The sequence below is a fragment of the Equus quagga genome, chromosome 19 (genome assembly GCF_021613505.1).
Source record: "Equus quagga isolate Etosha38 chromosome 19, UCLA_HA_Equagga_1.0, whole genome shotgun sequence".
NCBI lineage: Eukaryota > Metazoa > Chordata > Mammalia > Perissodactyla > Equidae > Equus > Equus quagga.
Window position 1 is genome coordinate 17,739,023 of NC_060285.1, and position 25,823 is coordinate 17,764,845.

The following is a 25,823-nucleotide window of genomic DNA, read 5'->3' on the forward strand; positions in this document are numbered from 1 at the left end:
TCTAAAAATGTGTTTCCTCATTTTTTCTCCCAATAAGCTAATAAGTACCTGAGCTGAGACTGTTTCTATTTATTTCTGTATCCCGAAACATAGTTCAGTGCCCAGCATGTTTTCAGTAACCATTAAATGTATAAAGAAGTGAACGAAAGGATATACAAACTGATCCCAGAAATGGTCCCTATATGCAGCAAGATGAAGGAAAAATTAGGATCCTCAGATTTTGAAACTGAATAAAAGTTTTTTGGCAAACATTATCTGGATTATCTTAGAATGAATTACATACAAATTAACTGAAAACAAACTTTTGGACTCATGAAATACTGCCACATTGTAAATTAGCTCACTGAATTAGTGAAAGCTAAATGCTTCTTTGTACTCATTTTGAGAAGAAATACATTTATAATCACATAAATTTAGCCATTTTTCCTAAGATATTACAGTTTATGTATTAAATGTAGGTTTAAAATCCTTAACTGTGACCTCAACTAAACTTATCACAATTCTGCAGGAGTCACCGTACTATCCCAATGTTTCTGAAAAGCTTTATCTAAATCTACATATATTTCAAACATTCAACAAATGGTGAAGTGTAAACAGGAAGCCTGTGGTAAATTCTTTCAAAAAGCAAATCAGCATGGTCAAATTTTTTATGTCAAGTATGAGGTTTATACAGCAAGTGTTTCCTCAAAAAATAAACAGATACTGAGAGTGATGTGAGCAACATGGCAGAGTAAGCTCTTCCCTTTATCTTTTCCCCTTCGAACTACAACTAAACAAACATTCATTGATCAACACAGGATACCCACACAGCACATCAGCATGCCTGAGAGACCCACGCAGCTCTACATCTGACGGTGGAGGGACTACCCCTGGGAAGGCAGTGGAGACAGGCAAGCACTCTCCGGCTCCCCAGCAGCCCCGGGCAGCATGTGATTGCTCTCCCAGCTAGAGTGCCCACAGCGCCACTGCAACCCCGACGGCGGGAGTGTGCCTTGGCACAACTGCAGGAACAGGGGACAGCAGCCCAGGCCCCCGCACGATTGCTTTCCCACGTGGTGGAAGAGCCCAGAGTGCTGCCACAGTCCCAGGGAGAGACCCAGGATTGGACCCAGTGGGAAGGCCCTGCCCACCAAGCACAACGGCTGGTAGGAGCTAGTAGGCAGCAGTGGTGGATCTGTGCACCCAGGCAGATGACTTTCCAGCTGCCGTAAATACCCACAGTACCGCTGTGGCCCTGGAAGCGGGGAGCACATCTTGGCGGGACTGTGGGAGCAGACAGCACAGCTCTGAACCTCCACATGATCACTTTCCCATCCAGTGGGAGAGCCCACAGTGCCACCGCAGTCCCCAGAGAGAGGCCCAGGCTTGGAAACAAAGGGGGTGCCCCGCCCACCAAGAACAATGGCTGGTGTGACATAGGAAGAGGCGGCAGAGGACCTTCACGAATGCCTTCCAAGCTGCTGAGGACGCCTATACTACCACTGCGGCCCCGAAGGTGGGAGCATGCCTCAGCGGGACTGTGGGAGCAGGCAGTGGCAGCTCTGCACCCCTGCATGATCACTTTCCCATTTCGTGGGAGAGCCCACAGGGCCCCTGCAGTCCCAAGGAGTGGCCCAGGCTTGGATAGGCACAGTTGACAGGGATTGTGGCAGGTTCAGAACACCCAGCTCCTGTGCCACCCCGCCCCCAATGGTAGCAGGTGGAACCTGCAACCACATACTATCACTATTCAGAGGTACAAATCCACCCTATCAAATGGTATGAAGAGGTATATTAATACTCCAGACCAGAAGAAAAAAGACAAACATCCAGAAATCAATCCTGAAAGCATAGAAATTTACAATCTAAAAGACAGACAACTCAAAGTAGCTATCATAAAAAAACTCAATGAGTTACAAAAAAACGCAAAAAGACGGTTCAATGAAATCAGGAATAAAATTAACGAACAGAGGAAACTCTTCACAAAAGAGACTGAAACTATAAAGGAAAACTAATCAGAAATGCTGGAGATGAAAAATACAATGAATGAGATAAAGAAAAATCTAGAGTCCTTAAATAACAGAGCTGATATTATGGAGGACAGAATTAGCAATTTAGAAAATGGAAATGTAGACATGCTTTAGCTGGAGGAGGAGAGAGAACTAAGACTAAAAAGGAAGGAAGAAATTCTCTGAGAAATATCCTACCCAATTAGGAAATGCAACATAAGGATTATAGATATTCCAGAGGGAGAAGTAAGAGATTAAGGAGCAGAGAGCTTGTTCAAAGAAATAATAGCTGAGATTTCCCAAACCTGGGGAAGAAGCTGTAATTACAAGTAAAAGAAGCTAAAAGAACTTGTAATTACATCAATATAAAAAGACCTTCTCCAAGGCATGTATTAGTAAAACTGGCAAGAGTCAATGACAAAAAACAACTATTAAGGGCAGCAAGGCAAAAGAAAATAAACTACAAAGGAACTCCTATCAGGCTTTCAGTGGATTCCTCAGCAGAAACTTTACAGGCTAGGAGAGAGTGGACTGATATATTGGAAATTCTCAAAGACAAAAACCTTCAGCCAAGAATACTCTATCTAGCAAAATACCCTTCAGATAGGCTGGAGAAATAAAAACTTTCCCAGATCAAAAAAGGCTGAGGGAGTTCATCACCACAAGATGCACGCCCCCCCCCCCCCCCCCCCAAGAAATGATCAAGAAGGCCCTCTTACCTGAAAAAAAAAAAAAAAGAAAGAAAGAAAGAGCTTACAAAGGCTTGAGCAAGGAGATAAATAGGCAGACAAAATCAGAAAATTGTAACTCTCTATCAGAATAGGTTAGCAAACAATTATAACATTAAAGATAAAGGGAAAGAAAACATCAAGAATAAATATGATCACTTCATTTAACCACAAACTCACAATACAAAACAGAGTAAGTTGTGACAACAATAACTTAGATGGGTAAGATGAAAGGCACGGAAACTGCTTAGACTAAGGAAATAACAGGCTATCCGAATATGGACTACCTCATTTACAACATCTTTTATACACACTTCACAGTAACCACTAAACAAAAAATCAGAACAGAGACACAAATGACAAATAATGACAAAACCATCACAGAGAGCCACCAAACTGAACTGGCAGTCCAAAATACACAGGACAAGAAACAAGGGAAAAACAGAAGCACCGGAAAACATGTGATAAAATGGCCGCATCAAGCCCTCCTATATCAATAATCACTCTCAGTGTAGAAGGATTGAGTTCTCCAATGAAAAGACACAGTGTGGCTGGATGGATTAAAAAACAAGACCTAACAATATGATGCCTCCATGAAACCCATCTCAGCTCTAAAGAAAAACACAGGCTTAGAGAGAAGGGATGGAAGATGATACTCCAAGCTAACGGCAAACAAAAGAAAGCAGGTGTTGCCATACTTATATCAGACAAAGTAGACTTCAAGATAAAACAGGCAATGAGAGACAAAGAGGGGCAGTATATAATGATAAAAGGGACAGTCCACCAAGAGGACATAACATAAAAATATATGCACAGCATATATGCTCCTCCCAACACAGAAGCACCAAAGTACATAAAGCAACTATTAATTGACCTAAAAGGAGACATTAACAGCAACACAATAGTAGGGGACCTTAACACCCCACTGTCGTCAATGGATATATCAACCAGAAAGTCAACAAGGAAATGGTGGAACTAAATGAAAAACTAGACCAGATGGACTTTATATATATATATATATATATGTATATAGGACACTCCATCCACAAACAGCAGAATACACATTCTTCTCAAGTACACACGTAACATTCTCAAACATAGACTGTATATTGAGAAACAAGATAAACCTCAATAAATTTAAGAAGACTGAAATCATATCAAGCATTTTTTCTGACCGCAATGCTACAAAACTAGAAATCAACCACAAGAAAAAAGCTGGGAAAGTGACAAGTATGTGGAGACTAAACAAGATGCTACTAACAACCAAGGATCACTGAAGAAATTAAGGAGAAATCAAAAAATATCTGGAGACAAATGAAAATACACCACACCACTTACGTGGTGACAGACAAGAAATAATGTACAACTGAAATTTCACAATGATGTAAACTATTATGAACTCAAATAAAAAAAATCTAGGAATAAATTTAACCAAGGAGGTGAAAGACCTATACAATAAAAACTATAAGACATTATTGAAAGAACTCGAGGACAACATAAAGAAATGGAAGATATTCCATGCGTGTGGATTGGAAAAATAAACATAGTTAAAATGTCCGTACTACCTAAAGCAATCTACAGATTCAACGCAATTTCAGTCAGAATCCCAATGACATTCTTCACGGAAATAGAACAAAGAACCCTAAAATTCATATGGGGCAACAAAAGACTCCGAATAGCTAAAGCAATTCTGAGAAAAAAGAACAAAGCTGGAGGCATCACAATCCCTGACTTCAAAACACACTTCAAAGCTATCGTAATCAAAACAGCATGGTACTGATACAAAAACAGGCACAAGATCAATGGAACAGAATTGAAAGCCCAGAAAGAAAACCACACATCTGCAGACAGCTAATCTTCAACAAAGGAGCACATAGAATGGAGAAAGGAAAGTCTCTTCAACAAATGGTGCTGGGAAAACTGGGCAGCTACATGCAAAAGAATGGAAGTAGACCATTGTCTTTTGCCATACACAAAAATTAACTCAAAATGAATTAAACACTTGAAGGTAAGACCTGAAACCATATAACTTCCTAGAAAAAAATACAGGCAGTACACTCTTTGACATTGGTCTTAGAAGGATCTTTTCTAATACCATGTCTACTTGGGCAGGGGAAACAAAAGAAAAAATAAACAAATGGAACTTCATCAAACTAAAGAGCTTCTGCAAGGCAAAAGAAATCAGGAACAAAACGAAAAGACAACCTACCACTTGGGAGAAAATATTTTCAAATCATATATCCAACAAGGAGTTAATCTCCAAAATATATAAAGATCTCATACAACTCAACAACAACAACAACAAAACAATCCAATCAAAAAATGGGCAGAGGATACGAATACACATTTTTCCAAAGATCTACAGATGGCCAACAGGCACACGAAAAGATGTTCAATATCACTAATCATCAGGGAAATGCAAATCAAAACTATAATGAGATAACACCTTACACTTGTTAGAATGGCTATAATTACCATATAATTACCAAAAAACAGCAAATGTTGGCGAGACTGTGGAGAAAAGGGAGCTCTCATACACTGCTGGTGGGAATGCAAACTGGTGCAGCCACTACAGAAAACAGTATGGAGAGTTCTCAAAAAATTAAAAAGAGAAATACCACATGACCCAGCTGTCCCACTCAGGGTATTTATCCAAAGAACTTGAAATCAATAACACAGAGAGAGACTTATGCACCCCTATGTTCACTGCAGCATTACTGACAACAGCCAAGACATGGAAGCAACCCAAGTGCCCATCGACTGATGAATGGATAAAGAAGATGTGGTAAATATATACAATGGAATACTATTCAGTTATTAAAAAACCAAAATCGTCCCATTTGCAACAACATGGATGGACCTTGAATGTATTATGTTAAGCAAAATAAGCCAGACAGAGAAAGACAAACACCATATGATTTCACCCATATGTGGAAGATAAACAAATACACAGACAAAGAGAACAGACTGGTGGTTATCAGAGGGGAAGGGGGTTGGGGGGGTATAAGGTGTAAAGGGGCATATTTACATGGTGACTGACAAATAATAACGTACAACTGAAATTTCACAATGTTATAAGCTATCATGACCTCAATAAAATAAAAAAATAAACATATCCTAAATAAAGTAAAAAGAAAAAGATTTCTTAAAGAAATACTGTATGCTACAATCACTGTGCTGGAAACATTTTATACTCTACCTGTTCCAGAGTCTGACTAGGAAGATGTGCCTCTGTCATAACCAATCCATAACGCTGAGTAGCTAAATTTCTCATTTCACTGTAGGTGGCCCAGTCATGAAGAGCTACTGTTGTCAGATTGTAGAAAGTCTTGTCTAGGTAGTGAGTTACATAAGCTACAAAAGAAATCCAAAAAATTTTTGATTCATATAATAGTACAAAAAGAAGAGAAATGAAACTAAAAAGGAAACAGCTTGTCTCTGAACATTAAATTTCTTCCTTTAAAATAAGGTGCTGGCAAATTAAAAAAGAAGAAACAAAAAGGACTTAAGAATAAATGAACTAATACAAAAAAAAGATACCCTCCAAGTTTCATTTTTGTTTTTTGTTCTTTAATAGTTAGGGCAAAAAGATAGAGAATATGACTCTACGAAGGAAAGCAGAACACTCACCCCGAATGTCAATGAAACGATCAAAAAATCGAATTGGATTCAGAGAGAAAAAAAGGGCCAGGTCTTTCATGCCGACTTTGAAAGGGTTTCGGTCATCCAGCTTTAAATGAGTATGCACAGAAAGCCGCAGATCCTTCTCTATTTCTTTGCACAACTTGTCCAGCAAATGCTGTTCACAAAACAATTGATACCTTAATTTTTCAAAATACTATTCCAATTGAATTGTTTCTGTAGATGTCTATGCTTTGACCTTTAGTTTTTAATCAGTGCAATGATGAAAAGATTTGTCAAACCTGTTTAAGAGTCTAAATAAATACTCTATGGTAAAATATTTTATTGGGAAAGTGAAAATTACTTTGCTCTCCATTTAACCAATTATTTTTTGACCAAGGAGCAGTTAGATAAGTTCTAAGCTTTGATTTTCATTAATACTTTAATACCTTTGAAAAGAAAATTGAAAACTAATATCTGACGACTTAATTACAAGGAACATGAATATACAATATACAGTATAAAACATGGGAACCAGCAACAAAGGAGGAAAGGTCCTGAGAGCATGCGAGAGAGGTAATTAAAAAAGCTTCCTTGTAACAATCATTAAAAATCACAAAAATCATTGAACTAAAAAGGTAATGAAATTAATCATCTTTGCTGGTTTATCATGGAGTTCTAAATATGGGCCAGATACATATCTTATTTACTAAATAAGAATACTTAATACAAGAAATTATATAACATTTTTCATAATTTTATCACAATTGAACAGGCTTATTCTATGAAGTTTATTCATTTTCCATTCCTCCCTCCAAATAAAAATATTGCTAGATGGAAAATTAATTTGAAAGATATTGGTGTTTATAATATACACTTCATTAAAACAGGGAGGGAAGTATTATACTGCATTCAAATTGTTTCTTTCAAATATATAACTTTTTCTTTAGTTAGTAGCTCTCCAAATGAAATTCAATAAAATATTATAGTTAAGTTGCCTTAATCATATTACCATTAGCAGCACGCAATATTCAAACCAATGACGCACTTGCATTTTCCTAATAAACAGAACTTTAATTCAAATATTTACTAAAGTAAAAAAACTTCCAAATTCCTAGACTGGATTTTGATATAAAAATTAGGAATTAAAGGCCAATTTAGCACAAAGGTGATATTGTGACTAAAAATAGTTCCTTTGTTCTACACAGTGATTTATAAGTAATACTTTTAAATTAGTGAAAGCCTGCTTCAATCCAAAGAGTTTTTCCAAACATTAGCTTCCAAACACACGTTTTAAGCTTTTCAATCTCAAATATGATGTTACCTCATTTAAAATTTCCGTAATTTCCTTGTCATAGCTATCCAGAAGTATTTCATAGGACTCTAAATGCCTTGCATGCATCATAGCTGGAACACAGTCACGTAAAGCACTGAACATGTACTAAGGAGAAAATGAGAATGTACGTGAATTTAGAAAAACCACATCTCTAATCTCAGTAATATTACAAAGGTTAATTATCATCTTGAAAGACAAAACCTCAATCTGAAAGTGAATTGTTTTTAACACTATTGTCTTACTTTCCCTAAATAAGAGTCCAATTTTATTGTCTAAAGCATATACTTTAAATATACAAAAAATTCCCATTCACTAATCCTTTTCTATCTTGAGCACTGAAATACACTTATCTCCATAAAGAAACAGAAAGATCTGAAGAACATCTACCTTGCTGACACACAAATGTGAGAATACGGTGATATAAACTAAAATCAAGTGAAGTGAGAATGATGAGGAATATGAGGGGAAGGGTTAAATATATTAAAATTAAGTCACTGACATTAATATAAAATTTAACTACAGACTGAATAAATGCTTGCCGAATATGCATAGCATTGTACAAAACAGCATTAGGAGTCAATATTACAGTGGTTTTTTTCAATCAAACTAATTAGAAAGGTGTGTTCAATGAATAAAAAATGAGTTTGCTCTTTCTAGGTTCTTTACTTACATGCAGTCTGGCGGCATCAACAGCGCTCTCATACACGTCGTCTAAGTAAATTGGGAAGACGGCTCGATGCCAGTACAGGAAACAACAGTCACACTGTGTTCGGATTCTACAATGTAAAGTAGCAATGAGTGGGACCAAAAATGAAGCAACCCCAAAAAAGAATACAAAGAACGACATTATACACCATTAGGGAGAGAGCTCTAAGTCATTTTTGCATTTCCTACATTACTTAACTCAAAATTAGTATAGAAAAGCCACAAAATAAATACTCTTTAAAGTGAATCATGGTAACAAAATACTCAAATACCTGACATCGTCAGAATTCTGTACATATGCTTTAGTTTTAAAGCATCCTTGAAAAACAACATAACTTTTAAATAGAGGAGTTTACAATAAATTTATTTTAATATTATTTGATATTAGACTCAATACTTGCATCAGATGCACCATTTTACTCTTCTCAAAGTTGAAAAGCAGAATCTTTTAAAAAAGTGTAACCAAAAAGAAAACCAGTCACACTGAATTCATCTATGATCTTTGCAAGTGACTATTTTACACTTTATGGGGCAACAAAATGATCATTAAATATCTTATGATGAAGAAGGCTCAGCATTTCTTCCAAGGATAGAAAGTGAAAATACCACTAACTACAGAAATCTCAGCTTCTCAAAACAAAAACTAAGTTATAAATATGAGCATTAAATGAAAACTGTGCTGTAACCTTAATTCAGCTGGAATCAAAATTCAGAAGACTCATTTTCTCTTCAAGAAATTTACTGCTAACTCAATAAAAAGAAAACAATAAAACCATAAGGAGCTACAAAAATAAGCCTTCTAAAAACTAATTCATCTTAGTGACTGGCCACCAACAATGTAATTCAGATTCATACCTCAAAATTAAGTTACAGAAGACTACGTGACATGGATGTGTAAGTCTCTCACAAATAGGTGAGGCCTTGCTAGAAAGTAGCAATTTAAAAGTCCGCTAGAGATAACCAACACAAAATCACAATAAGCATCAGGGTCTGCCTGATGCTCTCAGGGCTACATCGTGTTTTCTCATGTTAGTTCTTCCAGAAGCTACATCCTTACTGTAGACGCAAAGCTACAGAAATACGATCCCTAGTCACAGTCTCATTTTGGTCATGCTAAAGGAGTTAGGGAAGAACTGAGAGTCCATCTGGATTACATTTGTTTTCTCGCTATGCTAAAAAGAACCGCAATGTTCCTATTAGCCATATCTTTTGAGTATCATTACATCTCTCTACTTACCTTTCTCTAAGTTCACTGATAAGATCCAGTTTTTTCATGACTACTTGAAGTGGAAAGAGTTCTTCATCTTTAAATGTTTTCTATCAGGGAGAGGAAAAAGGGCAGAGAAGTTGCAGGCAAAGCAAGAACAGGTTTCTTGGGTCAGTAACAAGGGAACTGTGACCCCTCAGGTCTCCTTTTTAGTCTATAAGTAATAGCAACACCCTTACCATTTGCGTGCCAACACTTAGTGCCAGGGACACAATAAGTCGTCGTTGCTTTGTGCTTGGTCCATTTAGAGTGTTTTCAGCCAAAACTAGAGCAGAGAGCACATCAAGACGCTGCTCACTATATTTTTTGTCAGAAATTACTCTTTTCTTAAAGATAAAAGAAGAGAAAACAAGAAATATTAGCTTTATTTCTGAGGCAATAACAAAAGAGTGAGGAGAAAAGCCTCATGGTTCTCTTTTCCAGGATTCAATTTAATAAAGCTTATCAGACAAACACTTTCCCCATCGAGCTTCAGATGTGATGTGCGTTACTTCTGTAACATTATTGCTTCGCACTGTCAGGGACAGCAAATGTATCAGGCATACTTTAAAATTTCCATATTAATTTAATAAGGAAACCACTTCTGAAAAAAAGATGCATCACATTTCTTAATGTGATTTACATATAATGTCCTTTTATAAGAAAGGTGCATTAATGTACTACATGCTGAAAGTTCAGTGTAAAGATAACCTCGATCCTTCTAAGCAAAAATTATAAAATACCACAAAGATAAATGAGCAAGAATATTGTTTGAAGGAATGGAGTAAAGAGGCTGAACTAGAAAACATATACAAAACAACAGAAGAGCAAACTAAAAAGATAATATAATTAAGCTGAATACATAATAACCTTCATACCTTGGCCACAGAAATAGAATTAAGAGCCTGATGTTGAAGGTGCTGTGTTATATGTGAAACTGAATCAGCCACAACCATGCTTCTTCTGTAGAACATATGCTCTATTGCCTAAAGAGAATCAGAAGTAATTCTGTGAGAGTCAACTGAAAATTTTTAGACAAAATTATAGGATATCTTTATGACCCTGCACTAGGTAAGGAATTTGTAAATGAGATGCAAAAAGCACTACTATAAAAGATAAGATTAGTAAATTCAACTCTATTAAAATTAAGAATTTCTGTTCATCAAAAGCCACTATAAAGAAAATTAAAAGGCAAGCCAATGTATGAGAAAATATCTGACACACAGAAGGGATTAGTATTCAGAATATATAAAGATGCCAAATGAATGAAAGATTTTTTTAAAAAGGCAAATAATCCAATAGAAAACTGAATACAAGACATGAACAGGTTGTTCACAAAAGGACACAGTTAATAAATATTTGAAAAGATACCATCATTAACCATCAGGGAAACGAACGCTAAAAATTATAACCAAAACCATTCACACCTAATTATTTGCACAAACAAAAAAAGAAACTTGATAATACCAATGTTGGCCAGATGGGGAACAACAGGAAGTCTAAAATATTGTAAGACATATGTAAACTGATAACTGCTTTGGAAAACAATCTGGCATCATTTTGAAAGTTGAACGTGTACGTAACACACAACCCAGCAATGCACTCTTAAGTATACAATACCTCAGAAAAACTCTTGCACAAGTACAAGAAACATGTACGAGAATGGCAACACTGTCTACAGTGCCAAAACCCAAAACGACCCAAACTCCATCCACGGGAAAGCTACACAGCAATGCAAATGAATGAACTACAACCGCTCATCCCAGCATGGAGAAGTTCAAGTACAAAATTTTGAGTAAAAAAAGAAAAAGGCAAGTCAAAGAATACATGAAGTATTACTCCATTAACATAAACTTCAAAAACATATATAACTAAACAGCAAATGGTTTATAGATTCCTCCATATGTGATAAACTAAAAAGGAAAAACAATGAAGTGGTAAGCTTAAAACTCAGCACAGTGGTTTCTTCTGACAGGGCAGGACAAGATGCAACCAAGAGGGACAACACAGGGGGCTTTGAAGATAGAGGGAACCTTCTATTTCTCAAGTGGGATGGTGGGTTTTTAAGTGTTTATTATTATTTTTTTAACTTATGCTTACACTTTAGATATATTTGCATCTATACATATACACTTCTGCATTTATATTTCATAAAAAATAAATGTAAGTGATAATACATCGTAAAGAAAAAAAGGCTAAAAATCCAAAGGCACACTTTCCAAAAAATCTTTATTTCCCAAGCAAATCTAAAAGCTCTTATTAGCAGAAATTTAGTAACAAATCTTAATTTCAATTTTTTAAAAAGGTTCAGTGGTCTCTCCTGCCTACAAGGGTTTTTATTTTTTTAATTTACACAGAGTATGCTAAGAAACATTTTACCATATTTCCAGAAGTATACTCTGGTTAATTTATTTGACCATTCCTAAAAGTAGCCTACTATTCAAACCACAAGATTACAGCACTTTGTCTAAATTACAAAATAAATAGTCTCATGTTGACTAGCTTCATATGCATTTGAACACCATAAAATAATAGATAATGTGGCATGGTTATTTTTTTAAAACTCATTTAACACGCTTAAAAATTCCATGAGTAAAACTTCACTAATACTTAGGCTAACCTTTTCATTTTCCTTCTTTTCTCTCTCACTACATGTTAGCTTTTGATAAGGTTTAAATATATTGGCCATTCATAGAAAGCCACTCAGAAATTTCTTTCAACAGCTAGTTCCTTTATCTAACTGAGAGATAAGTACACTCTCCCATAATTTTTTTTCCCCCGAGGAAGATTTGCCCTCAGCTAACATCCGTTGCCAATCTTCCTCTTTTTTTGCTTGAGGAAGATTAGCTGTGCACTAACATCTGTGCCAATCTTCCTCTACTTTCTATGTGGGACATTGCCACAGTATGGCTGCTGAGTGGAGTAGGTCAGCACCCAGGATCCAAACCTGCAAACCTGGGCCACCAAAGTGGAGCACGTGAACTTTAACCACTTGGCCATGGGGCCGGGCCCTCTCATAATTTTTTTATTCCCATATAATCAAGAAGTCAAATCTTACAAGACCATCCTAACTTAAGCCCGGGTCATTTCTCAATTATAATGGCAAGGTAAAACAATCTAAAACTTACCTTGAGAAGCTCGACAAGCCTGCATAATGCCTTCACTGAGGTCTTGGTCATTGGCTTTTGCATGGACATGTAGAGATTCATGGTGGTTTTAATAATGGTACTAATGCTATATGCATATAAGAAGCCCTATAAAAACAAAATAAAACTGATTATGATCACAAGAAGAGGTTCCATTTCTTCAAAATTTCTATCTCTGGGTAATAATAATTATTCCTCAACTCGCCAATAACTAGTGTTTCTAAAGTTCATTTTTAAAGTCAGCTCTTAAGATTTTGAATACTCTCCCTCACACAATGTTATATACAGCAGTTAAGTTTCTAAGCAGCCCTTAAGTTTATTTAAGCGACTGGATACCAAAAGTTTAGTACTGTTGAAATTATAGTGTATAATCATAGTTAAGGAATCGTTCCATAAAAAAAAGAAAACCTTCAGAGAAATGATTTGGCTATCAGGAAGGCATCTATTCATCCTTATCTTACCTGCGAGGCAAGAGAATAAGACTCCTATACCTGCTGCAGCCTAAGACAAGAGCAAAGCACTCAGGAACTAGGAACTAAAAACTGAGGAGAAAGAGAGCTGCTCTCCGGCCAGTACAGATATCCAAAGGTTTTTCTCAGTCAAGCCAATCCCTTTCCTTTTCAGCTAGGCCAAAACCCACTGTCCATCTGCTGGCATGTCCTCTGCCTACACTGGTACTAATCAGACTTTTCCTCCTTCCAGCCCAATAAGAACAGATTCTCGGCCACCCTTCTATTCATGAAGGAAGCACTCGGGTCTTATGAAGTTTGAAAAAAAATGTTAGTGCTATTAAACCCAGGGAAACAGTATGGAATAAGAAAACAGGAAAAAGGATACTACCTCTCAAATGTTTTCTCATTTAGCTCCTTTTTGGAAACTCAAAGATAATGATAGAGAGCCTTTGGTTTACAAAAGACCAAAGAACGATACAGTTTAGAGCCGTACAGTTTAGAGACGACCCTAACCTACGCTACTGTGGACACATCCAAGGAGCTGGGGCTGAAGATACGTGCCAGTGGTTCTCAGCCCTGTTCTCCTGCCCTACCAGAGGGGAGAGAGAAAGTATTCTCCCATCAGTAATAGTGGCTCACTACAAGAGTGACACTCAATGTGGGGTGGGAGGTGGGAATTTCTCTGGACCAATAAAACTTCCATGGTAAAGAGATGTGCTAAATTAAGAGAATCGAGAGACAGAGGGTAGCATCCTAAGAAAAGTGACAATAAGACCAAAGCTTGGGGCATAAATTCAGGAAAGAGCCACAGTCTTACCTTGTCAGCTACAGACTGTTACCCCAGACTCGGCCCTAGCACAGCAATGGGAAAAGTTAAAAAGCAGGAACAAAGACGAGCAAAGGAGTAACTCTAAGACACGCAGAAAGAGGCAGTTTCTTTTTGGGGGGGGAAGGGAGGGTGGGTACAGAACTCATGGGCCAATATCACATCATTCCCAGATAGTCAGTAATTTATGAAGGATGTATTTTAAAAATCTAAATAGGGAAGATGCAGGTTGGGGTCTCTTTCTGTTAATGGCAGAATAAATAATTTGGTCCGATCATCCCACTGAGAACAGCCAGAAAATCTGTGCAGTACATTTTTTAAATCTCTTGGAAGGCATCAAAGAGCTAAAAAGAGTAAGTAAACATAAGGCCAAGATCTGGAAGAAGACAGAATCCCAGAGAAGAGAGTCCGGCATTTGAGGCTGCTTTCCCTTAGAGGCATCTGCCCAATTCCAAAAGAGGAGACTAAAGACAGAAGCCAAACATATCTTTCAACAACTCACAGGAAGGGAAGAGGGATAAAAATAAGAGTTCATGGCCCCTCAAGGAGGGGAGGGAGTCCTGGTGCGACACCTAGGCTCTGGGTCTGGATTCTGAAAACACACCCCCTAAAAAGGAAAGGTGAGCCAGAAAATGCCAGCCATCACAGGATTTAGGTCCCCCTTCACGTCATCTCAATCCATGACTGGGTTGAGGTGATCTGTGTTACCAGTTGTTCTAGACTAGCTGAATACCAAAGGCAAAGATAAATCCTCTCTGGAGGAATAAAAATAACATCCAGATCTTCAAATCATACCTACAGTTTTCATATACAATGTGCAGCACTCTCTAAAAAATAACCAGGCATACAAAAGACAACATATCCAAAAACAAGAGAAATAATAGATAATAGAAACATCCAGACAATGAAATTAGTAGACATGGGCTTCAAAATAATTCTGCTGAATATGTTAAAGGAAATAAAAATTATTTCAGAAGCGAACTGGAAACTTAAAAAAAGAAATTGGAAAGTAAAATAATTAAAATTAAGAGCTCAATAGATAGGTTTAACAGTAGATTTAGACATAGCTGAAAAAAGAATTAGAACAGAGAGAGAGAGAATGGAACAGAAACAGTACTTGAAGAGGTAATGGCTGAGAATTTTCCACAAATTCCAGAAACAGCACGAACACAAAGAAAAGCACACCTAAGTGCATCAAAGTAATATTGCTACAAACCAAAAAGTAATTCTTATAAGCAATTACAGACAGACACACAGAAAAAGAAACAACACTGACAGTCATTTCTCAACGGAAACAGAGGAAGTCAGAAGAAAATAAAATGGCACCTTTAAAAGCTTGGTAGGGGGGTGGAATTCTGACAACCTAGAATCCTATATGCAGTAAAACTGCCTTCAAAACGAAGTTGAAATGAAGACATATTCAGACAAAAACTGTGCTAATTCATCAAAAGAAAGTCCTTTTAAATGAAATACTAATAGGCATTCCACAACTAGAAGGATGAAGAGATGCAGGAAGGATGAAAGCAACAGAATGGGTACACATGAGGGTAAACCTAAATGAAGACTGACTGGAAAAACAAGAGCAATAATAGCGCCTGTGAGGTTTAAAACACACAGAGAATCAAAACGCACTACAGCAGCACAGTTGAGAGGGGGATAAACAGAATTAAAGGAGTTTAAGAAGCTTACACTGCCTGGAAAGTGATAAAACTACTAATTTATCTTGGAATTGAATGAGTAAATGATGCATCTTAAAATCTCTAGAGTAGCCACTAAAAAAAACAGTATTCCAATTCAAAAGAGAGCAAGAAAGGAAAAGAAAAGGGACAGAGAACAAGTGAGACAAATAGGAAGCAACTAGTCAGGTAGTTTTAAATCCAAAGACATCAGTAATGACATACACAGAAAACAGTTTAATGATAAAACACAGATTATCAGATTGGAAGAAAATGTATGCTGCCTACAGGAGACACACATTCAATACAAGGAGCCAAACAGGTGGTGAGTAAAAGGATCAAAAAAGATATACCAGGTAGCCCTTTCTAAAAGAAAACTGGTATAGCTATAGTAATATCATGCAAGAGACCTATGACAAAAAGCATTACTAGAGATAAAAAGGGGCATTTCATAATGATAAAAGGTTTGATTCACCAGGAAGATATAACAAGTCTAAATGTTACACACTCAGTCTCAAAATATATAAAATAAAAACTGACAGAATTACAAGGACAAACAGACAAATTCACAATAGTGGGAGATTCTAACCCAATCCTCTCAGTAACTGATAGAATATGCAGACAAAATCATTAATAAACATGACCTACTTGACATATACGGAATACTACAACCAACAAATGCAAACTACACAATCTTTTCAAGTGTACATGAAATGTTTACCAATATTGACCATAGGCTGGGCCATAATGCAAATCTCAACAAATTTCAAAATACCGAAATTATTTTAGTGTTGCTCGAAATTAATAACAAGATAACTAGGAAATCCTCATATATTTAGAAATTAAGAAATATCTTTCCAAATAACCCATAGACCAAAGAAGAAATCACAATAAAAATTTTAAAATATTTTGAACTAAAGGATAATGGAAATAAACCATATCAAAATTTATGGGATATAACAAAAAAGTTATGCTTTGAAGAGAATGTAGGATTTAAATGCATATATTAGAAAATCTAAATTAATAAGCACATAGATCCAAACATAACCAAATCAATTTCAGTTTTAAAAACAAAAACATATCCTATCCTTCCCTGTTTTTTCAAAGCGTAACTTTTGAACATTGGATTAACAAAGAAATGGCTCCCAAAATATTCTAAGTAAGAAGATGCAACTACCTGTATAAAAACATTACATCTATTGGTGAGGTCTTCAGCAAATTTATCCATCCTCTGCTCTTTAGATAAAATAGACTCCATTTTCATCATCCACGAGCTCACAAAGACGTAGTAAGACTGTACATCTCTAACAAAGGAAAATATTGGGGTTACTCAGCATGGGAACGAAATTTCCTTCCATTTCTTCGTATTGGTGGGGATAAAATGTTTCCTTGCAGCAGCATTTTTCACCTTTCTGGTTTTCAAAATACAGGTATCATATATCCATATACAATTTACTCATTCAATAAATATTTACTGAATGCCTATATAGGCTAGGCACTGATTCTCAGTACTGAAAACAAAAACCAGCAGTAAACAAAATAGACAAGTATGCCTGTCCCCATGAAGCTTACATCCTAGAAAGGAGAGCTGTATAATAAAGAAATCAGTAATTAAAACCTGTAAAATGTCAGATGATAGGTGCTATGGAAAACATAGCAGGGAAAAGAAATAAAGACTAGGCGGTGCGTACAATTTTAAACACAGTGATCAAAGCTGGCTCACGGAAAAGGTGATTTTGAGTTAATATTTGAAGATGAATGAGTAATCCATGAAAATACGTAATAGAAGAGAATTCTAGGAAAGCAAATAACAAGTGCAAACATCCTAAAACAGGAAGTGCGTCTGGCATATTCAAGTAATAACAAAGAAGTCAGTATGACTGCAGCAGAGAAAGAAGGGATGAGAAGAGAAAAGCACATCAGAGAGATGCAGGGGTGAGGGAGTGGGAGAGTATGAAAGGTAGGGAGTGGGGAAGGAATTTGTGTAAGGCCTTGTAGGAAGTTAAAGACTTCAGTGTACAGCCACTGGAGGATTTGAGCAGTGTTATTTGATCTAACTTTGAAGAGGATCAATATCACTTTGGCTGATATGTTAAAAATAAACTATAAAGGGGACAATGATAAAAACAGGATAACCACTTAGGAAGCTACTATGATAAAGCAGAAGAAAGAGATTGACAGCTTGAACTAGAATGGGAGAATGAAAGTGGTCAGAATCTGAATACAAAAGCCAACATTTATTGAACAGCTTTCTATATACCAGCCACTGTTCTAAGCACTTTACACAAAGTACCTCCTTCAATCCTCACATTAACCTCTGACGTCGGTATTATGATCTTCATTTCACAGAAGAGGAAACCGACACAGGGAAAGTTAAGTATTGTGCCCAAGATCATACAACTAGTATGCAGCCAAGTCAAGATTCAGGCCCAAATCTAGGAAGCTCTCCCACCCGGAAAGACTAAATTAATAATATAATTCTACTATGCAGGCTGATTACAAACACTAAACCACTCTATCAATGCGTCTCAAATCACTCAAAATGGGAACTTTTAGCCCATAAGAAAAAAATGGACAATTCCCCTTGTGGGATCTGATGTTACCAACTCTTTTTAAAAAACCTTCTTCAGTTAGACAGGGTAGAGAAATGTCCCATTATTGCTGGTCAGAATCAGCTACAGGATAGCTCTTCAGGGCAACGGACTGAAGAGACCCACTTGACTAAGATTAGAATCCCACACTGAGGTGGTTTATTGGCTAGCCACACTGCCATCAATCTGACAATCTCAAGAACTCAGTCTGAAGAGGGATTATGCCAAAATCTTTAATAAACGTGTTTCAGGAGGTGAAACCCAAGCATCAAATCTGAGAAAAATAATTTCTGCTGAGCCAGGATTCCATTAGACAGAAGACATCAATAGTTGTACTTTTGGCTTCACTTTGAATGGTGCTAAAACGCATTATCTGACTTGTGGATGATTCCATTTAAAAGTCTGAAACACAGAGAAAGAGCGTGGTCCTAGGGTAACACCTCCACTTTTGAGGAGGTGACTGCGATCAGGACTCAGCAAGGATACGATGTACAGAAGGGGACAGAAAGGTCCTGAGCAAGGACAGAAGGAAGAGGCGTAGAATACAGAGCACCCTGATGGCAATCATGTCGACAACATTATGAAGAAGGCTAATACACGGTCAAGAGAATCCCCTCAGTTTTAGATCAGACTATGCAAGATAAAGCAACGGCCTGTCTGTCACTCCACTCATCACTCCTACTTCCAGACACCAGACAATCTTCGTCTCTTGTAAATACATAAAAACGAAACTGCTTCAAGTTTTAAAAATCAAGTTAATTGGCAAAGAAAGTCCAAAAATGGCCAAGGGTCGTCAGATTGTCAGCTTCATTTCAAAGCACAGAAAAAACATTAAGGGAAAAAAAATCTCCTGCACCAATACAAAGCATTTAACAGTGCCAACACTTCTAAGTCAACTGGGGGGTTTGAAACAAAGGTTCACACCTCTATCCTCTAAAGTTAGTATTTCCAGCATCAAAATGGTTGTGAATGGAAAGAAAAATGCAGCAACCTACAAACCTTGGACCCGAGTCAGGAGGCAGCTGGGGCACTTGGCCACTTGGGGTCTAGTGAGTAGTGTGGGTACAGGGAAACTGTGCCATATGGCCTCCTTTTCACTTCTATCATGAACTCAGGCCTCACTGGGACAGTTCTCAGTCACTCCCGCAACTTCTCAAATATTAGACAAATGTTAGACATTAGTTCCGTCTTCAACCTGAATGCCCCTCAAATATTTAAAGAAACCCACCATAACATTCCTCAGATTTCTCTTTTAAAGGCCAAACTATACAGAGACTCCTCAGTGAGTCTTCAAAGGGCAGAGTTCTCAGATCTTCTGACATCCTGTTCAGCTTCAGCTAGGGATGCTACAGATTGTAGCTCTCTTAAAAAGTGGTACCATCAAACATCAACTATGACCTGACCAATAAGAATTCAATGGAACTACCAATTTCCATGGCTAGATGTTCTAAGTATTAGCTTCCATAACCTGGGTATCGTTACTAATGTAATCTAAGTAGATACTGGCATTTTTAGCAACTGTATCACACTGTGAAAGAATATTATGCCTCTGATAACTAAAATATCCACATCTTTTTTTAATTATCACTACTAAACCTGATCCCTGTTTACTGAATTCAACTCTTCAACCTACATGCAAACTTCCATCTTTATCCCTCCTCAACTCTGTTTCAGAATGGATTAGAGATCTCTGAAGTCTCTGCCGTGAGTAGTCCTGCCTGAACCGAGCCGTCCTTTTCCACTGACTTTAATCACAGCACTTGAGAGGCCTAAGAGATGCCTGAGGGGATCTCCTACAGACATATTTTTCCTTCCCCCGCCATGTAGCATTGGTCCAACTTCCCCTCGAAAGTAAAGATCAACAGAAGGCGGCAAGTATTCTATTACCCTTTAACCATGTCACAGATAAAAACTGTGTCTAGCACAGGGTCAGTGGCAGAATCCTGAGTCATTTCACTTAAAATCTTCACCCAGATCACCATGTGATTTTAGCAGTGTACTCAAGTAAGAATGTGCAATAAATTGAATTGTCGATGCTAGGTGATGCAACATTGTGGCTTTTCATACTACTTTCTCTCTTTTGTGTATATTTGAAAATTTACATAATAAGAGTTAAACAAAAAATAAGGATGTAAATAGCAAAATAAATTAAGAGTTAAAAGCGTTCTTTTAGGGAGGACTGAGGTACAGCGGGGAAATTAGGGGACAATTATTTTTCCCTTTAAACCTTTAGCACTTTTTGACTTTTTAACTATGTGCAAACACTGCTTTCATAGAAACAAAAATAAAGGAAAAGAAAGGAGTGCATCAAATTAAAGTCAACTCCTCCAAAAATCATCAGTGAATCGTGGACACACAATGTTTTTAACGTCATCAAATGACATCTACTGCAAAGACTTTACTTTAGACAAAAAATATTTAATGTATCTGATAAAAAGTAAGTGTATATGTGTGCATATATATCTCCAAAAGGTATAATTTGCCTAAACCTTAAATTGAGTTTAAGCCTAAAACATTAAAAAACAAAAAAAGCTCCTAGAAAACAAATTTCCTAGAGATTGTCCAATCTTTTCTTTGGTAGTGAGTAAGTACATTTGATCTTATCATTCAAATGCTTCCCATATATTTAGAATCAGTATAGATTTGAAAATACAAAATATCTAAATATTTTCATTATGGGTGCTTATAAAACCTACTTGGTAAGTGACTGAGCTTTCTGCTGGAGGAAAGTCTCTCTGTGTATTTTAATGGCTTGAAGACTTTTTCTGTCTAGAAGTTTGGCAGCTGCTGGCATTTTCTGGATTAAAAAATTATCAGGAAACCAAATAATATTAGCAGTTAGAGTGATGGCTGGTACCTGAAATAGTGAACATAAGGAGAGGGAAATCATTAAATGCAGGCCAAACAATAAGCTGTTTGATAGTTCTACAGTACAAAATGGAAGACTATTTCAAGAAAAAATAATCATAAAAAATACTAATATATTATGGGACAAATTATCTTACTGTGGCACAGAGTTAAGGCATTTCTATATCTGGTGTGGAGCACGACGATAATTTTATTCTGCCTAAATATTAAACAACACACACACATGCATACACACACATTTACACACTCTCATGGCTTTTCAGATGAATAAAAATACGCAAAAAGCAAATAGAAACTTGAATCTTCATGACATTGACTTTCATTCTATGTTAGTAAAAAAACAAATACCAAAAATGGCTGGATTCTCATAGTCACATATCACTTGATTCTAGAAACTAAATTTTCAATTTTGAAATCAGGTGCCACATCATGGATGTGAATTCAAAAATTTTAAATTTTTTCTACTTCAATAATGAGAATGAATGGGGAGAAGAGGAGAAAGAATAGAAGAGAAAGAAAAAGAGGAAAAAGTAGTAACAGTAATAGAAAGTTAACATATAGGAAAAAACCTGGGAAAACATCCACTAATACAGGTTTATATGACGTGGAAGTATACGGTATTTTCATTTACTGGGCTACTTATTTCTGGAATGCTTGGACTTAAAAAATGAATATAATGATATTATTTTTGTGATTATTGTTACAAAATATTAGTATTACAAAAATTATTTTTGTAAGCAGGAATAACTACATTTTAAAATATCCAGTTTTATCCAAAATCTTTTTACTCTATGCAACTGAAAAAAATGAAAGTTCCAGGTTCTTACCTTCTTACAAATGTCCAATAAAGACTTATAAAACTTTTTATCAACAGTTCGGAAAATCTGAAAGTGCAGCACGAAGAGTCCACAGATCCCTACATACTTGTCTCTCTGGTCTATCTCAGACGGTTCTCCTGAGACAATAACATGAGAGAGAAACAGAACAAATACACGTAAAATTCTGCTTTTAAGGAAACGCAAATTTTATAAACAAAAACAAAAGAATGCATTTTACATTACCAAGTCTGGCTTCTACATTAGCAAAAATTGAGCGAATACTATGTGCAAATTCTTCAGCAAAAGTGCTATTTTTTGACACAGACACTCCTCCATTGAGAGAATCAAACTGCTGTTCTATACAGGCCTAGACAGGAAACATTTAAAGGGAAATTTAGACTCTCAGTAATAAGCTAATAAACAGCTTTAAATCTAGAGTACGTGATAAACTTCTACATTCATCATTTTAATTTTACTAACACTGAAGCTCTCATATCTAAATCCTTCTGAATGGAAAATGTCTACGTACTCACATATTTGACTATCAGTTATGTGAAAGTAATCAAACTGAACCAAAAATCTATAATTCTACAGGAAGAGGTACACACAGTGATGCTCAGCGACATATAGAAGACACATGTGATGAAGCACTGGAAAACATGTTTTATTATTTTACTTTGCACTTCTGAGAGTAGAATTTACTTTTTCTGTTTACAATTACTTTCCTAGCATTTGATTACAGCATGTGTAGAAATGTCTCCTGGAAAAGGAATCAGTGACAAAAAACATTACCCTTTGAATCTAATGGACTAATAGTTAATATAAACAAGAGTTGGGATCAATCTGCAAAAACCATGATCACGTAAAATATAAAGGTGACCTTGAAGCAGATTTTACATGGAATATAATGCAATTTCTGGTGGATACGACCCAAAGCAGTGCTGTCCAACAGAACTTTCAGGAATGATGGAAATGTTCTACATCTGTGCTGATATGATGGTTGGCCACAAACTACATGTGGCTATTTTTCCCCCAGCTTTATTGGGATATTACTGACATATAACACAGGTAAACTTAAGGTGTACAGTATAATGATTAGACTACATGTGGCTATTAAGCACTTGAAATGTTGCTAGTGTGGCAGAGGAAGTGAATTTTTTATTTTATTTTAATTAATTTAAATTTAAACAGCCAAACACAGTTAGAAGCTACCTGGACTGTGCAGATCCAGATTATATTCCCTGAGCCTAGACGAACTAAATAGAGTTGTTTTTTTTTTTTTTTTAATGAGGAAGATTGGCCCTGAGCTAACATCTTTGCCAATCTCCCTCTATTTTGTATGTGGGATGCTGCCACAGCATGGCTTGATGAGCAGTGCATAGGTCCACGCCCAGGATCTGAACCTGTGAACCCCGGGCTGCCAAAGCAGAGGGCAAAAACAACAAACACGATATTTAACACGACTGCTTAGATCTTAATCCTTGAATAGTTTTATCTTGTTACATAATTAAAAAAAAAACTCTTACCCCAAATAAAACTACTACACTATTTTGTTTGCTACTAGATGCTGAAATAATTATATTTTAGTACACAACAATGTGTTAAGCCACAGCACTTTTAAACAAAAACATATTCAACAGTATGCCATAAACCGGTGAACATGTTAACATACGCCCATTTATGATAGCCCGATGCAGCTCTCACACCTGAAATATCGTTCCATCAAGTAACTGTCCTTCTAACTTCAGCAAGAACTTTTCAAATGGCTTCAGTTTTTCTTCCTGAATTCCAAATTTGGAAGGATTGTGATGGACAGATTTCAGCAACCTTGTGGAAGATCAGGAGAAAGATCGTAAGTCTGCCTAATAAATTCTTAAATTAAAAATTTTCCCAGAAAAACTGGAAAGCCACATGTAAAAGAATGAAAATTGACCATTCTTTTTCACCATTCACCAAAATAAACTCAAAATGGATTAAAGACCTAAAGGTGAGACCTGAAACCATAAGGCTTCTGGAAGAAAACGTAGGCAGTACACTCTTTGACATCAGTATTAAAAGGATCTTTTCAGACACCATGCCTTCTCAGAGAAGGGAAACAATAGAAAGAATAAACAAATGGGACTTCATCAGATTAAAGAGCTTCTTCAAGGCAAATGAAAACAGGATTGAAACAAAAAAACAACCCACTAACTGGGATAAAATATTTGCAAGTCATATATCTGACAAAGGCTTAATATCCTTAATATATAAAGAACTCTCGCAACTCAACCACAAAACATCAAACAACCCAATCAAAAAATGGGCTGGAGACATGAACAGACATTTCTCCAAAGAAGATATACTGATGGCCAATAGGCACATGAAAAGATGCTCATCATCGCTGATCATCAGGGAAATGCAAATCAAAACTACACTAAGATATCACCTTACACCCGTTAGAATGACAAAAATATCTAAAACTAATAGCAACAAATGTTGGAGAGGTTGCGGAGAAAAAGGAACCCTCATACACTGCTGGTGGGAATGCAAACTGGTGCAGCCACTATGGAAAACAGTATGGAGATTCCTCAAAAAACTAAAAATAGAACTACCATACGATCCAGCCATCCCACTACTGGGTATTTATCCAAAGAGCCTGAAGTCAGCAATCCCAAAAGTCCTATGCACCCCAATGTTTATTCCAGCACTGTTTACAATAGCCAAGACGTGGAAGCAACCTAAGTGCCCATCAACAGACGAATGGATAAAGAAGATGTGGTACATATATACAATGGAATACTACTCAGCTGCAAAACAGAACAAAATCATTCCATTTGCAATAACATGGATGGACCTTGAGAGAATTATGTTAAGTGAAATAAGCCAGCGAGAGAAAGATAATCTGTGTATGACTCCACTCATGAGGAATTTAAAACTATGGACCAAGAACAGTTTAGTGGATACCAGGGGAAAGGTGGGGTGGGGGGTGGGCACAAAGGGTGAAGTGGTACACCTACAACATGACTGACAAACATTAATGTACAACTGAAATTTCACAAGATTGTAACCTATCAATAACTCAATAAAAAACAATAATAATTAAAAAAAAAATTTTCCCAGAAATCAAAATTTTATGTTCGTATTTCTTGTTTGGCTGTACACGTTTGAAAGTTTGAACAAAAACAATCTTGATATATTTAATTTTCTAATCATGCCCCTTTATATCATCTTAAATTCAGATACCTGGTTCTCTCTAGATACATTTAATAAATACTTATAATTGACTAAAATAAAACATCTTGACTTAAAAGTCTTGGAGTATACAATGAAATAAAACCAAGCTCAGGAAAAACAACTGTTACATGAACAGAACCCAAGAAAAAAATAAATCTGAACCCTAAGGTATTCAAACTAACACTCGACTACACTTTAAGAATTAGGATGCTCTGTATATCATACTCTCAAACAAACCCAGCTGCAATTAAAGAATGGTTACTGTCTCCGTAAAAACACTCGTGAGATCCTTCTAAATATAGATCTCCAAGTCTTTTAAATAATCTGCACTCTTTATATTTATTTACTCTTTACTAATAATTAACCACAAAGTAAGAGAATATTTTAACTATTTTAATTGTCTCACCTTTTGTACATAGTCCAGTGGTCTTTCAATGTGATATGATTATCAATAATTTCATCCAGGGTAAGCAAAACTGTTAGTAGCTCTCCCAAGTGCTCATACATTGTCTGTCAAAAAACCTTTAATGATTATCATTTAACCACTAGTTAGAAGTTAAGCTTCATGTGGATTTTTAAAGTTAAACACACTTGATCTAATTTCTAAAT

The 25,823-nt window shown here is 36.3% G+C and overlaps 1 protein-coding gene across 2 annotated transcripts in view; it reads right to left on the reverse strand.

Annotated features, from left to right (window-relative positions):
• WASHC4 (WASH complex subunit 4) overlaps window positions 1-25,823 on the reverse strand; it is a 57,348-nt gene that overhangs the window by 21,105 nt on the left and 10,420 nt on the right. The window contains exons 9-22 of one of the 2 annotated variants that reach the window (XM_046646197.1): window positions 25,621-25,724; window positions 23,708-23,828; window positions 22,245-22,368; window positions 22,011-22,138; window positions 21,012-21,172; window positions 16,902-17,028; window positions 12,753-12,878; window positions 10,503-10,610; window positions 9,825-9,971; window positions 9,616-9,695; window positions 8,344-8,449; window positions 7,662-7,778; window positions 6,347-6,515; window positions 5,916-6,070 (exon numbers count right to left, since the gene is read on the reverse strand). In XM_046646197.1, coding sequence (XP_046502153.1) covers window positions 5,916-6,070; window positions 6,347-6,515; window positions 7,662-7,778; window positions 8,344-8,449; window positions 9,616-9,695; window positions 9,825-9,971; window positions 10,503-10,610; window positions 12,753-12,878; window positions 16,902-17,028; window positions 21,012-21,172; window positions 22,011-22,138; window positions 22,245-22,368; window positions 23,708-23,828; window positions 25,621-25,724 — 1,773 coding nt within the window. Of the gene's footprint in view, window positions 1-5,915; window positions 6,071-6,346; window positions 6,516-7,661; window positions 7,779-8,343; window positions 8,450-9,615; window positions 9,696-9,824; window positions 9,972-10,502; window positions 10,611-12,752; window positions 12,879-16,901; window positions 17,029-21,011; window positions 21,173-22,010; window positions 22,139-22,244; window positions 22,369-23,707; window positions 23,829-25,620; window positions 25,737-25,823 lie in introns of both variants that reach the window. The other variant, XM_046646198.1, reaches the window with a different exon arrangement.